The sequence below is a fragment of the Nestor notabilis genome, unplaced genomic scaffold (genome assembly GCF_000696875.1).
Source record: "Nestor notabilis isolate BGI_N333 unplaced genomic scaffold, ASM69687v1 scaffold12299, whole genome shotgun sequence".
In the NCBI taxonomy this organism is placed as follows: Eukaryota; Metazoa; Chordata; class Aves; order Psittaciformes; family Psittacidae; genus Nestor; species Nestor notabilis.
In genome coordinates, this window is record NW_009944135.1 from 3,701 (window position 1) to 18,981 (window position 15,281).

The 15,281-nt window shown below is 43.4% G+C and overlaps 1 protein-coding gene across 1 annotated transcript; it reads left to right on the top strand.

Annotated features, from left to right (window-relative positions):
• Window positions 1–709: 709 nt before the first annotated feature.
• ELMO2 (engulfment and cell motility 2) lies at window positions 710–15,275 on the top strand (the record flags this gene model as incomplete). The annotated part of the gene is made up of 22 exons (XM_010022287.1): window positions 710–794; window positions 1,322–1,436; window positions 1,562–1,602; window positions 2,109–2,181; window positions 2,465–2,515; window positions 3,450–3,631; window positions 4,323–4,422; window positions 4,625–4,776; window positions 6,933–7,011; window positions 7,613–7,648; window positions 10,075–10,125; window positions 10,456–10,578; window positions 11,223–11,357; window positions 11,786–11,890; window positions 11,967–12,075; window positions 12,576–12,712; window positions 12,986–13,149; window positions 13,234–13,346; window positions 13,644–13,751; window positions 14,088–14,170; window positions 14,474–14,551; window positions 15,105–15,275. Coding segments are annotated over exons 2-22 (2,169 nt in total), but the record flags the coding sequence as incomplete, so codon positions are not given.
• Between the last annotated feature and the right edge of the window lie 6 nt (window positions 15,276–15,281).

A 15,281-nucleotide genomic window follows, 5' to 3' on the forward strand; every position in this document is an offset into this window, starting at 1 on the left:
TTCATATCTTTCCATGCAGTGATAGCAGTCTCTGCGAGGGAACAAAGTGGCATATGAGCTACCTTAACTGAGATCATCAGTGTATTTCTAGGTTGTGGTGGGTGTGCATGGGTATTAGACTCAGCTAATTTCGTGGAAGTTCCATTTTCCAGGACAGTCACATAGTCCAGTTTCCTGGACCAGGTATCTCTGCAGCTGCTTGGTCTTTCCTGATCTGTAGGAAGTCCTCTCTTCTTTACTTGCCTTGCATCAGGAAAATTTCAAAGGCTGCTGGTTTTCCTTCAAGTCTTAGCCTGTCTTGGCATTCCTTTCCCAGGTGATCAAGGAGGTCAGGAAGGTATGTTAATCATGAAACAGTGTTCCTGCTCCACACTCTCTTCTCTGTTCTGAGGAAAGGAGGATTGGGTTGCCCCAGCAGGAGAAATAAGAGCTTCCATAGGAGTTGGGAAGTTGTTCTTTGGATGCTTACCATCTCATTCAGAGTATGCTAGAAACTGAGTCTTGGGAGGAGTTCTTAAGGGCAGGACTACTCCTGAGTGTGGTCAGATCTCATTTTTGGTAGCTCGAAGCCTTTGCTCCTGAGGTCTGCTGGTGGGGAGGGTTGTCTCTCTCCCATGTGACTTTCTCTCTGGCTCTGTGGGAGAGAGCAGGGCTACTCACTCCACCCAGGAGAGGATTAAAAAGGAACTGAACAGGTACGTTTCTTTACAGCCTCTTACTACCAGATGAAGCACAAACCACCATGTCTGACAACTGTCTGGGACCAAACCCTGAACACAAGCTTATGTTCTAAGGCAGATAAAGGAGTGGAAGGTAGACCTTCAGAGCAAATGCTGAGTTAACTTTTCTTCTGTGATGGCTATTCATGTTTTGGATTTATGATGTTATAGGAAGGGACTGGGATAAAGCTAGGTGCTGCTACTCTGCCTAGGAACCTGTTTGGGTATCCTGAGTGGATTAAGGCATCTCAAAAAATATGGGGCATCAGTAAACACCAGCCCATGGGAGGGAGGCTGCCTGGACTGCATGTTCCCTCTCTCATGTACAGACAGTAGCTGAGTCAAAGGAGCTGTTGTTTTATTAGTCCTGTAAACTGACCTGGCAGTACGGACAGGGGGTAGCAGATGGGGCTTTGCTGATCAGAGTGACTCTCCTTCCTGTGTGAGTACCCCAACAAGCTCTTAGAAGTATTCCTTAGGTTATAAGGTTGGTATTCAATTTCACAATGTGCTGTTTTAGTGTGAGGCCTTGATCTCTGGTACAATGCAATGTAACAATTGAGATAGTTTTCAGAGCTGCTCACTATCCTTTCTCTTAGCAGGTGTGGGTCATATGCTGTTGTAAAGGCATCTGGAGCAATGCCACCACCTTTGGACATTGTGAAAGTGGCTGTTGAGTGGCCAGGTGCCAATGCCCAGCTGCTGGAAATAGATCAGGTGAGACCTGGTAACGAGATGGAGGAGAAAGCACCACAACGGTGATACTGGAATGTGGGAGGCATAGAAATGGGCACTTTCCGGTTGAGAACTTGACCTCTGAGGACTTTCTCTTTCTGTTCCAGAAAAGGCCTCTTGCATCCATCATCAAGGAGGTTTGTGATGGGTGAGTAGTTCTCTGGGAACCCTTTTGGAGAAAGTCTGTACCCCTGACAAATCTTGCTGGGGTAATGTGGAAAGTCTCTGCAGCTTGTCAATGTGCTGCTGGCACGATCCATGCTGCCTGCTGCTGGTTTTGGCTATGGAATGGGCCAGGGTTTAAATCAGGAAGAAAAGGATTTCCTGGAAAACAGGAGCTTTGCATCTTTATTTCAATTCTGAGTGTGTGCATATGTATGCCCTTCAGGTCACTGTCTCTGGAGACTGGCCCATCGTGCTGTTTTTGAAGTGCAGGCCTCATCAGCAATTTTACAGAGCTTGACTTAGAGCAGGCTGAAGTCCCATTTTCCTCTCAAGAGGAAGTTGTTTTCTCCTCTTTGAGAGACCTAATTTCCCATGCTAAAGCTTTGCTCAAAAGTTGTTTTCAGCCCTTCTGGGATTAAGCTTCTTTTCCTAACTGAGAACCAGAAGAAAGAGGAGGAAGCTTACATATCCTTCTTCTTCCTCTGCCAGGTGGTCATTGCCAAACCCGGAATACTACACCCTGCGGTATGCTGATGGTCCTCAGCTGTACATCACAGAGCAGGTCAGTGTGAGAGGTAGCAATTTGCTCATGTCCTGGGCAAGAGTGCAGAATGCCTTGGACCAATGTCATGGAACAATACTGTCCCTAATCTTTGACTTGAATGGTGTCATTCAGCTGAGGAGCCTTGGACTTCTCCCTCTGCATGCCCATAGGTGCAAGGACCCAGTGACTCAATGCCCTCAGTAAGGTTGTGTGGTACAGGAACCCGTATGTGCACTGTAGATCAATTTGCATTCTTTTCCCTGCACATTCCTGTGGTTTAAAGTTTCATGTTTACTTTCAGACTCGCTGTGACATCAAGAATGGAACTATCCTACAGCTGGCAGTCTCCCCGGTAAATGCTTCCTCACACCCCTTTTTCTCAGTAGCTATCCTCATATGACAGGCTGTTTCTTGCCTCAGCTTTTCTTTGTCCCTTGATTGTACAATGAGGTGCACACTCTTGTTTTCCTTCCTGGTTGCGGTGTGTATTTTTCCTTTGGATGCTCTGCCCTTTTATAGGACTTTCTGTAATAAAGTCTACCTTTTTATTGTGTTTCCTAGACTAGCATGTTATAAAGCACCTGGCAGACGCATTCTCTGTATGAGTGCAGCCAATATTACTGGTCGGAAAGCAATAAACAGTACTGATGACTTAATGCAGAAGTTAAAATAAGAGACAAATTTGATGCAGAGGGGATTGTTCCTTGTGGATTCTTGCTGTTGTGACCTCAACAGCTGTCTTTTGCAGGATTGCTGAAGTTTCCTTTTTGTTGAAATTCTTAAACCTTTCTGTGCAAGTGTCATTGCATATAGCTGAGAGTGAATAAAAAAGCGAGAAGTTATTTGTGCAAGAGGTGGTTGAGTGGATATCATTGACCCGTATCTGACAAATTTTACAGAATATAGCGTGCATACACCAAATGAGCTTGTGCTTCTCTTTGGATGCCTGAGAGAGATTTTTTTTTTGGCATTGTATTTCTTTAATGGTCTCACTCCATGTTTCTATATCCACCTCCACTCCTCTCACCGAGAAGAAAAACACGCATTCACTCTAACATGTAACATAGCATTTTACTCACCTCCTGCTTGGCTGTAACTGTCGCTGAGTGCAGCTTTTTTAGTCTATCTTGCTGACTGCTGCTACTTATCCTGTCATTTCTTGTATTTCTCTACCCTTGCTGTGCTGCCTCTGCCCATCCATGGATTTCTGATGGAAAGCTGTTGCTGGCAGAACTCAGTCTGCAGGTGACTAGTCTGTTACTGGCACGATCCCTCTTTCCTCCCAGTCTAGGGCAGCTCGCCAGCTGATGGACAGGATCCAGTCACATAGTGTGGAAGCCCGACTGGATGCCATGAAGGAACTGGCTAAACTTTCAGCTGATGTGACCTTTGCCACAGAGTTCATCAACATGGAAGGGATTACAGTGCTGACACGACTTGTGGAGAGCGGGACCAAGCTTCTATCCCAGTAAGTTTCCTGTATTCCAGGATTCTGGAACAGAAACTCAAATAAGGAGCTGTATTACCATGACAATAAACAAACAAACAAAAACCCTGAAAAAGAGAACCCTCAAACGCTGATCTGGAAGTTTCCCCAACTACATTCGTGGTGAACTTTGATGCACTTGGCTTTTCCACTGTAGTTGTTCTGTTTAATTGAAAGCACTTTTAAAGTCATGATAATTTATTGTAACATTCGTAGGTCTTCTATTTTCTTATATATTAGCAATTAACATGTTTTCAGCATGTTTATCAGTCTTTCCCTCAGTCTTTTTTACCTTTCTGTCTTGTTATGTATTAAATTTTCCACCAGTCATGCTGTGCTTTCATTTTGTTTCAAGCCAGGTCCCAATGCTTACAGAACGGCTCTGTTTTATTCTGATGTCAAAACATTTGTTTCTCGCGTGTGTGTGGAGGGGTTTAATTTCTAAACGTTTTTGCATGTTTTATGACATAAACATACTCAAAGCATAAAGTATGATACTACAAAACAGATTATCTTCATAAATACAAATACTTTATTGCTCCCCCAGTGCCAAACTGTAGCCTGTCTTATTAGGAGAAGTTGGTGAAATTTTTCTCTCGTCCAGCTTAGTCAGCTTGGACAGGCTTTCTCCTTTCTACCAGATCTCTTGTAACCACATTCTTCATTTTCTTAGTTACAGTGAGATGCTGGCTTTCACCCTGACTGCCTTCTTGGAGCTCATGGACCATGGTATTGTCTCCTGGGACATGGTCTCAATCACCTTCATCAAACAGGTGAGTAAAGGGGGTGAGTGAATGCTATTTCTGTTCATGCTTTAATGCAGCTTCCAGGAAGAGCAAAATGACCGTGAAGCTGAGTACTCATTGAGAGCACAGTGCACCTAGCTTTCTGAGCCATATCTTCCTTGGCATATCTTTCACATCTCAAGGTTTCCTGCATGGGCATCTGTTGACCTGCTGCTTTGTCTGGTTTTAGATTGCAGGGTATGTGAGTCAGCCTATGGTAGATGTCTCCATTCTCCAGCGATCCCTAGCCATTCTTGAAAGCATGGTGCTAAACAGTCAGACTCTGTATCAGAAGATAGCAGAAGAGATCACTGTGGGGCAGCTCATTTCTCATCTGCAAGTGTGAGTGTCCACCCAACAGTGGTGTGATTTAAATCAATTTTATTAATATCTGTTAATTTGAAAATACATCATTTTATGTTTAAAACACTTGAAGATGCTGTTACTGATACGACATCTTTAACTTCAGGATTTGTAATGTATTTTTTTAAAAAAAGTAAGATTCTCATACAAAGTAAGCTGTTTTAGTAAAATGCAGGTTAGGTCCCAACACAGAACTCACTTGTGCAATTGTTCAAGCAAAATATTTTTGTTCAGGACATATACTCATATGCATAAGTGCTTCCAGAACACAGAATGTTGCTGAAGAAACTATCTATGCAGGCAATATTGTAGAAAGGGAGGCTGGAGAGTGAGTTGGAAGTTGCTGGTGTGTATTTGGCAAGACTATCAGGAGTGTACAATCTTTATTAGAGCATAGGTTCTGGAAAAACAGGTCCATGGAAATAAATCTGAGAGATGAGTTAGAAGAGGAAAAATTAATTTAAGTGTTACTTTGCTGTGTCAGAAAGCAAGCAGTGTGGTGAAAATAGCAGCAGACCCTGAGAAGGAGGGTAGAAGAGGCTAAGTGACAGACTTCAGAGACCTGCGATGTTCGGAAGCCCAAGGAAAACCTAAGATGATGCATGAACATTTGCATGTTTGAAGACTGGCAGGTTGACCAAGATGAAGAAGATTTGGAAGGAAGCAGTAGAAGAGAAAATATGGTTGTTATCCACAGATATGCCAGGGATAAATGCCGAAGTGGGGAAAATAGCTATTTAAGCTAAAAGTTGTTTTAGCTTTAGATGTTTCATAAAAGTCGAATTTTATAAATATAAATATTTTCTTAAAAGCTATACATGCACACAAATTCACTCAGGTCATGCACTGGACTTGTGTTAATCAGAAGAGCTTGAACTTCTGCAGAAGCCTCCCAAGAGCATATTGAGTCCGGCTGAGATGGAGTTAATTTACCCCACAGCAGCCCTCTTAGTGCTGTGCGTTGTATTGGTAACTAGAAAGGTGTTCATAACACCAGTATTCTGGCTGCTGCTGAGCAGTGCCCCTACAGCATGAAGATGCTCCCACCAGCATTCACCCCTCACCAGTAGGCTGAGGGTGGGCAAGATCTTGGGAGGGTACAGAGCCAGGACAGCTGACCCAAACTGACCAAAGGGATATTCCAAACCATATGATGTCTGCTCAGCAACAAAAGCTCTAAGACAAGGGGGCAAGGAGGAGGCATTCATTGTTACGTTTGTCTTCTGGAGCAACCACTATGCATACTGAAGCCCTACTTCCTGGAAAGTGGCTGAACATTGCCTGTTAATGGGAAGTAGAGAATAAATCTTTTTTTCTCCTTTGCTCTGCACGTGGCCTTTGCTTGTGTTTTATTAAACTGCCTTGATCTTAACCCACGAGGAGTTTTCCATCTTATTTTCTCCCCTGCTGTGTTCTGCTGAAGGCAGTGCTAGAGAGGGTTGGTGGGCACCTGGGCATCCAGCTATACTGTTATTCTTTGTGAGTAATGGTATAGCAAGAAACAACTGGATTTAATACAGCATCCAGATAAGGGTGGAAAACAGTATGATTGATATTTTGAAAGTTTGTTCAAAACATCACAAGTGAAACCACATGCTGGGTATGGTGGAGGAAGGGACTAAGCACCCTTTGCCTGAAGCAGCTCTTCAGAGAAAATAAGAAAAAGATGTGTGAGTTGGGCCAAACTGTTGAGATTGGAAGGCAATGCCATGAAGAGAGGCATACTTCCCCCTTAGTTTACGTTGCATTTGGTGGCTTCCATTGACATAGGGGAGAAAAATTACTTGCTCTATGTATATTTCTAGCTGTATGTATATAACAGGCTGCAGTGTACCTAGGCTTTACAGAGGTAATTTCAGCCTTGGAGAAAAAATGGTGGTGCTGAAGTCTGAGCTCTCCTGGGCTGCAGTCTGCACTATCTTCTGAATAGTGGAGCTATCATGTCAGCAATTTCCGTCAGCTTTTGCAGGCTTTGTGAAGAGTTGGATGGCATGAAAGTAAGTTACCTGGATCCTCCTTGTCTGTTGAAATGCAAGGTAGCTGGAGTAAATGTTCTTATGATGCAGGCGAAGCAGCAAGCTGTAATGTTCTATACTGTCTATTCTCTTATCATTTTCCCGTTTTTGTTTCTGCAGCTCAAACCAAGAGATTCAGACATATGCCATTGCCCTGATCAATGCCCTGTTCCTGAAGGCTCCTGAGGACAAGAGACAGGTTTGTTCTTGCTTTTTGACTTTAAACCTGAATAATGGTTACTGTCTGGCTTTTTATGCCTCAGAAGTTGTACTCTCTGGGCAAGGCAGACTTCAGACCTTGCCAAGAACTTATGTAGCTGGTTTAGTGTGGCAACATAGGAGAAAAAGTACCATCCCATTAATAATGTATTGTGGAGCAGCACATTTTGTTTAGGAGGTCCTCAGAAAAGAATCTGAAAGGCCTTGAGACAGAAAACAATCCTCTCTACAGCATGGAAGTTAATTGTGTATGGGAGAGGTGGGGGGTGAGTCCTTGAGGTCCTGTGTACTTCATAAACAAACACCCTGTCTCCCCCTCCCCCAGACAAGGAACCTGTCTGAAGTCAGGGAGATATTCCTGCTGGAAAATTTGAGCAATGACACACCTGTACTGAACACCTGTCCTGCTCTGAGGAAACCCCGAGATCTCGGCTACATGCAGGATGTGCATATGTCTGTATTGTGTAGCTTTGCTGTGTTAAGCCTTTCTTCTCTAGTGCCCTGTTTGTGCCTTATTTCTGGACTCCAAGCTAAATCCTGTCTGCTTCTCTTTGTGCTTTTTTTTTGCTTTCTGCCAGCAGGACAAGCTGCTTAACCCACTAGACCTGCCCATCACTGTAAGTAACTTAATCTGGGGGCTGGTCATGTGGAACTGCAGGCATGTTAGCTTTTCTCCAGTTACACCTCCTTGTACCTCAGACATAATACAGGCTTCAGATAGTGGATGAACCTAGGGGAAGGGTGGGAGGACCCCTGGGAATGCACTCAGATCATTAAGGGGAGACCAATCAGTAGCAGGAGAAATCTGGAATGACTTACTGTGCACACTAGATAATAAAGATGATCGTCAAAGGAAATGGATACAAGACTGACCAGGTGAACCAATTGTAAAACTGGAGCCAGTTCTTTAGCAGCCTGGGTCTCCTTAAACTTACTACAGCCTGAGTGTATACCACAAATCTTGCTTGTGTTAATGACAGTTTCATATTCAGCTGCATCCTTCTGAAAGTAGAGCTGTTTGTCTCTGAAGAACAGTCACAAAACTTCTGCCTGTGACTTCGCCCTTATGAGACTTGTACTGTAAGAATGTTTTTTGCCCTGTGCTGTCTCCAGGGGAAGAGAGAAGGCTCAGGGTGGTCTATCAATATGTATAAATATCTGATGGAAGGGAATAAAGAAGAGGGAGCCTGACTCTTCTCAGTAGTGACTGCTGCCAGGACAAGAGGTACAGCTTAAAACAGGAGATTCCACCTGAACACACACAAGCAAACAAAAAAATTAGGGTGGTCAAACACTGGAACAGGGTACCCAGAAAGATTGTGGAGTCTCCCTCAAGAGATATTAAAAACCTGATTGGACATGTCCTGTGCAACCTGCTCTGTCTGATATTGCTTAAACCAGGGGACTTGGACTAGATGACTTCAACATCTAATCCCTTTCAACATAAATGATTCTGTGATTTTGTGACCCCATCAGGCAGCAAAGTGGGCATTACTGGACTCTCAGCAGAACACAGATTCCTTAGCAATGGCTGGGCTTTGTGCACGCTCATGCTTCTTACTATGCTGCTTACAATTGTCTTTGTCCTTACCACTGTTTATCTGCTTCAGTCGCCTGTTACTTCATCTCATGCACAAACTAATTTCTTCAGAGTAAGAATTATTTGTGTTGCATGCATGAACAAATCTTAAGAGCAGGCCTTGTTCTATTCTCAGTACTACATCTCTTGAATCATAGTAAAGAATGACGACTCAGAGGGTAGTGTGTTATCTCTGAAACCACTTCCTACTCCATCTAGATGCTTCTTGGATATCTTCCACTCAAGCACTGATTCATTTTGGTTGTAACATGAGTGCTGCTGAACTTGCAGCTATTATGGCTTGGCTGTCAGCCAGCATATCACTTTCTTGTTTTAGGAGGTTTCTGTCTGGAGCAAAAGTGGTAATAGGAACTTGGAATGAGGGTAATACCTTTTACCAGACTCCTTATAAAGCCTGTCAAGAACAGGGTTGATATGAGCAGTTGGAACAGTCTTGGATTGCTCAGAATGATTGAGTGCAATTGTCTGCACATCTGGTTCCAGTTCTGAGTCTGCAGTACATAGGAATGTGAAGAGCTCTCTGGCAGTTCTTTTGGACTTCTTCCAGATTATATACTGCCAAGCAGATTTTTCTTACCCAAAGGTTTTGCTTATAAAAGCAAACTTCTGATAATGCCCATCTTGTCTTTAACACTTGTGCTGCTCCCCAGGCAGGTCTGGTGAAATCATTGGTATTTGAAAAAGTGCATCTTCACAATTTACAAGGAAAGCTCAGGTTAGGTTTTTGCAGGTGCCTGTCTAATTAGTCCCAGAACTGAAGATTTGCAGTAGATACTTGCATTTGCTGTTTGTCATCATGACCTGATGGCTGGGAAACCCTCTAATCTGGGGAAGGAAACCATGCAGTAAAGAGGGAGATTGGAAGCTTTCCTTTAAGCATGAAAATTCTTTACCCTTAGTTTTTGTAACTGAAATGCTTCTGCAAATTGTCCTTAAACTGGTTTCTGAGTATCTCTTTAGGAACTGAGACAAAGGAAGTGTGAATTTCAGAGGGAGAGTTTTTGAGAGGGAGGAGGCCCAGGACTATTCTATCTGGGTGTATACCTACATATAGAAAATTTTGACATGCTATTTGAAGGAACCTCTTCTAGATGACAGGTTCTTCTGGGCAACCCACAGTATGCTCCCTGCTGCCACATCTCCTGATATTGAAGTATGATTAGATGTCCAATGTTCTTTGACTATGCTGGTGCCTTTCTCTCCATTGATGATGTTTTGTAGGGGAGCCATCCATGAGTTGTGCCATGGTAAAGATGACACTTGCATCCCAACTCAATACTTGCTTTGTGGTGAGATGCCACGCTAAATCGACAATCTGTAGTAAAAGCACTTTCTTGTGTGCTAGTGCTCCAATTCACAGGGTTCCTTCTTCCTCTCCTTTCTGCACAATGTGGGCTTTTTGTTTATACTTCACTCATATTATTTCATCTCTAAATTCCACAGGAAATGGCTAATGCATTTGCCCAGAAGCACCTGAGGTCTATAATCCTGAATGTAAGTATGTCTGGAATGACAGAGCACTTCCTAACATTCTCTCAATAGAGGTTTCACTTGTGCAGAGTGTAAATTCTGCTGCCCTCAGGGCACTTCCAGAAAAGTGATTGTTTCAAAGGTGAAGTTGGAACCACTTGTTCAAAAGGAGTTATCAGGATGCTTCTTTCTGCTGTTAAAAGCATTATCATTATGTTTCTGATGGAATATGGAAGTTAAAAACAGCTGAATCTTCATATACAGAGATATACATGCAGCCTGGCATATGCTACAGCTAATAGTTCAGGTTTTGTTTTTATTCTCTTAATTTCTACCCTATCCTTTATTTTGCAGCATGTGATCAGAGGAAACCGTCCAATTAAAACAGAAATGGCACATCAGCTGTATGTGCTGCAGGTCCTGACCTTTAATCTCCTGGAAGAGAGAATGATGACCAAGATGGATCCCAATGACCAGGTCACTGCTAAAGCTGAGTAAGATCTGATAGAATAGGAGGAACAAGAAGCCTTATTCCTGAGCTTCTTAGCTCCATAGGGTTTGAAGTGGATGGCGCATAGTTTCAAAACCGCCTCTCACTGTAGTCCTTGAGATTAGGGTATGCTTATGACTATCCTGCTGTATGCTATGGGACTTGGAGAGTTGTAAGCAAGCAGTCACTGGAAGCTGTGTGTTGCCTGCTTGGCCAGTGTGATGCCAGTTGTCAAACTGATTACTCCACCTTTATGGAGGGCACATAATTTTATCAGTTGCCGTGCTGCGTACAAGGAAGGTGGGCATTTTTAAGGTGTCCCTTACTCAGTTCTTAGATGCGTTGTAGTCTGGAGTGAGAAATGCCTTAGCATTATCTGAATGCCTACAAATGCCTTTAACTAAACTTGTGGCGGTTAAAGGAAGATGCAAACAAACATTTTGCATTAGCAATGTACTGAGACTTGCCATTTTGAAGTGGATTGCCTCTTGTTATGCAGTATTAATGACCTTTGGCATTTCTCTGTAATCACTGTGTGAGCTCTGGAGGGGGGGACGATGGCTGTGCATTATGTGAAAATACTGCCCTAATGACTGATCATGTTACTGTTTCTCTGCCTTCTGTCCTTCAGGCACAGAGAGACATCATTTTTGAGTTGAGAAGAATTGCATTTGACGCAGAGTCTGACAGTAACACCGTCCCTGGCAGTGGAACAGAAAAACGCAAAGCCATGTACACCAAGGACTACAAGATGCTGGGATTCACTGTATGCATCTAGAGAGAGTGCTGACTGTAAAGCATGTGAATACAGTCTAAGTGATCTCCATCAGAGTTGTGGGGAAATAAGGAACAGATATAGAAGTTTGCTTCACCATACTTCTGTATCTGAGTTTTAGAAGTTCAGCTACACTCAGGCTCCCAGGGAAGATGCTGACTGGTTAAATGCCAGGGCTCACGAAGCACATTCTCTGGAGATACTTACTTACCATACTCACCTATTCTATGAAGAACTGGAATCAGCCTCTCTTCTAGAAAGTTTGGATAGTGTTGTCAGCAGGTATCCAAGGTTACCTCTTGGATATATGTGAGGAAATGCTTGATGGACTGGCAATTGTAAAATTAATTCAGAAAAGGTTCTCATACAATTTATTCAAGCTAATTTGTTTGGGTTCTTTCTATACACTTTTTTTACAGAATCACATCAACCCAGCCATGGATTTTACTCAGACTCCTCCAGGGATGCTGGCATTGGACAACATGCTCTACTTGGCCAAATTTCATCAGGACACCTACATCAGGGTAAGTGAAGCTGCTGTCTTTTGCAGATACCAACACCTCAGCAGCTCTTCTTAGTGTGTGTTGTATGCTTTTGTAGATTGTTCTGGAGAACAGCAGTCGAGAAGATAAGCATGAATGTCCCTTTGGGCGCAGTGCCATTGAGCTTACCAGGATGCTTTGTGAGATCTTGCAAGTTGGGGAACTCCGTAAGTACCATTTATTACCTTGTCTTTCCAAGTTGCTGGGCTGATGCCTCTGGAAGTAACCTATAGGCTGACCAATATTCACAAGCATTTGCACTTCAGTCTCACTTTTGCTGTGTAAGGATAGAAGGAGCTTGGAGGTGCAGTGGCAGTGTCCCAGTGATAATACCAGTATCAAGGTAAAGTAAGACATTTTGTTGTGTGCACTCCAGAGAAGAAATTCTGCTGGAGAAAAGTGGGAAAGAACTGCAAGCAGTCATATGGGGAGACTAGTATGAAAAGGGCACGTAAGCCACAGAGGCTTGCATGGTGAAGCATGGGGATAGTTGTCATTCCCAATATAGACTGTCTGTGAGGAGGTGAAGCATTGGAATGGTCTTAATCTCTTTGAGTTAGTACTATTGTACACCATCAGGTTTCTGTCACTGAAGTGGACTTCAGTTACTCTTAGTAGCTCTTGTGCAATATGCTCACATGGTTGTGGTTTCTGTTTCTTCCTGAAGCCAATGAAGGCCGGAATGACTATCATCCCATGTTTTTCACCCATGACCGTGCATTTGAGGAGCTATTTGCCATCTGCATCCAGCTGTTGAACAAGACCTGGAAAGAAATGAGGGCGACAGCAGAAGATTTTAATAAGGTCAGAGTGGAGAAGAAGTATTTTTGTAGAATCTTTTGCAGAACAGCATGAATTCGCTCAGCCTGTACACTTGATTAAAGAGTAGGGCACAGAAGGTATGACAGGGCATTGATGTGGGCTGTAAGGGGGGATGGTCCGAGTTTTATTTGGTATGACCTGAGGTCAGTTGTTCCATATGAGATCTTTCCTGCCACTGAGCTGTGCCCTGGTCCTCTGATGCCATTAAGCAGAGCAAGAATGCAACTTGCTTTTCTTCCTGCCCAACCTCTTTAGGTTATGCAGGTTGTGAGGGAACAGATTACACGGGCTCTCCCCTCTAAACCAAACTCCTTGGACCAGTTCAAGAGCAAACTGCGCAGTCTGAGCTATTCTGAGATTCTGCGCCTACGCCAGTCTGAGAGAATGAGCCAAGATGACTTCCAGTCACCACCTATTGTGTAAGTGCCTAACAGAAAAGGTTGCCTTCTATGCTTGCTCCATTTTCTCCATTTTCTGACTATTCTTCCATATTTGATTGCCAGGGAGCTGAGGGAGAAAATCCAACCTGAGATCCTGGAGCTGATAAAGCAACAGCGCCTGAACAGGCTTTGTGAGGGAAGTAGCTTTCGCAAAATTGGAAATCGCAGAAGACAAGGTAAGGTGACAGCATCTACTGCATTCTTTTCATGTGAAGAACTCTAGGCAGAGAAGATCTAATGGATTAATCTGGTGTGTTGCCAGAAAGGAAAGCTGCTTACTTGGGCTTTCTCTGCCATCCCAGTTTGGGATGGAACACGTGCATTTCTAAGAACACAGCCATCCCCACATGAACAGGAAGCAGTACTGAGGAACTGGGGGGTAGAGGAATTAGGAGGGGGGACTATAATGTAGTGGCTGTAAGACCTTATGTGAATGAACTTGCTTAGCTTACTCTACTTGATGTGTGTTCCAGAAAGATTTTGGTATTGTCGCCTGGCTCTGAATCACAAAGTGCTACATTATGGAGATCTGGAAGATAATGCCCAGGGGGAAGTGACCTTTGAATCTCTACAGGAAAAAAGTAAGTTCCAGTTACTGCTCTGAGCACGCTGTGCAGTGTTCTGTGCATTGCCATCTCGAGGCTGTTATGAAGTACCATCCTAGAGATGAGAGAAAAGGAGCTATGGCTGAAGCCCTGACACAAATGAGATCAACTTATGGTTCTCGCACAGACCCTGTGAATCTTGAAATTGCTTGGTGTTTCTTGTAACAGCCAACTGTAGGGATGTGTTACTGGTAATGTGTTTTGGAAAAGTGCAGTAATGAGCTGAAAACCAGGAACAATGCTCAGCTGCAAAGACAAAACAAAGTTCTGGTTAGGTTTTCTTGTTTGTGAGTTTTACTTTTTCACTGTTAGTTCCAGTTGCAGATATCAAAGCCATTGTCACAGGGAAGGATTGTCCACACATGAAGGAGAAAAGTGCACTGAAACAGAACAAGGTAAGTGCTCCTTTTTTGCCTGTAATTAACATCTAGTGCTGTCAAGTTGAAAACTGTGAAAGCAAGCAACAGGAGCAAATGGTCTTCCACACTGCAGGTGTATTGTTTACAAACCCCATCTCATATCTGGGTCTTTTCCTACTACTCATTTGTGATTGCTATAGGCTCTTTGGAGCTCCTCAGAATACTGATATGGGAAAGTGCTCTGAGCTGCAGCAAGGCAGCTTCTCTGGTTGGGTTAGCAGGCAGAAAGTGCTGTGATGTTTTGTTTAGTCCATGAGTGAAAGATTCTTTTTCATTCAGGAAGTGTTAGAATTGGCCTTCTCGATATTATATGATCCTGATGAGACCTTGAACTTCATTGCACCTAATAAATATGAGGTAAGAAACGTAATGGATAAACAGTAGAATATAAAGCAATTAACTTCAGAGATGAAGAAGGATCAGTTGCTTTTCATTAAAGGCCAGAGCAGGATGTCTCCCACCAGCTTCACTCTTAGAAAATGTTGCTGATGCTCAGCGTGAATCTTTTTTAATTTTTTTTTTTTTTAATATGAGAAATTACTACACTCATTTCCATTAGTCTGGGCTGCTGCTTTGTTTCCTCCTATGCAGTCAGTTGTTCCCTTTTCACTATTCTTTAAGACACTTGATGCCTAAAATAGCTTTGCTTTTTCTGTTGTTATGCTACAATAAAAACTCAGCCTTCTCCTGCAGTCATGGGGTCAAGCTTACCTATAGGCTTCCACCTTCCACTGGAAATCAATGTGGGCACTGTTTTGGGATGGCTTTTCTCTCCTCCCCCCTGCCTTAACTCCCATGTTTCCTGTTTTGGAGCTGTATTAAATGCTCCTAATCGTTGCATGGATGGAAAGACTCAACGTAACCTATCCTTTTATGCCTGGAGTTGTGAGTTATCTCCTTTTCCCCACAGTACTGTATCTGGATTGATGGGCTCAATGCTCTCTTGGGCAAGGACATGTCCAGCGAGCTGACTAAAAGTGACCTGGACACGTTGCTGAGCATGGAAATGAAGCTGAGGCTCCTGGACTTGGAGAACATCCAGATCCCCGAGGCGCCGCCGCCCATCCCCAAGGAGCCAAGCAGCTAC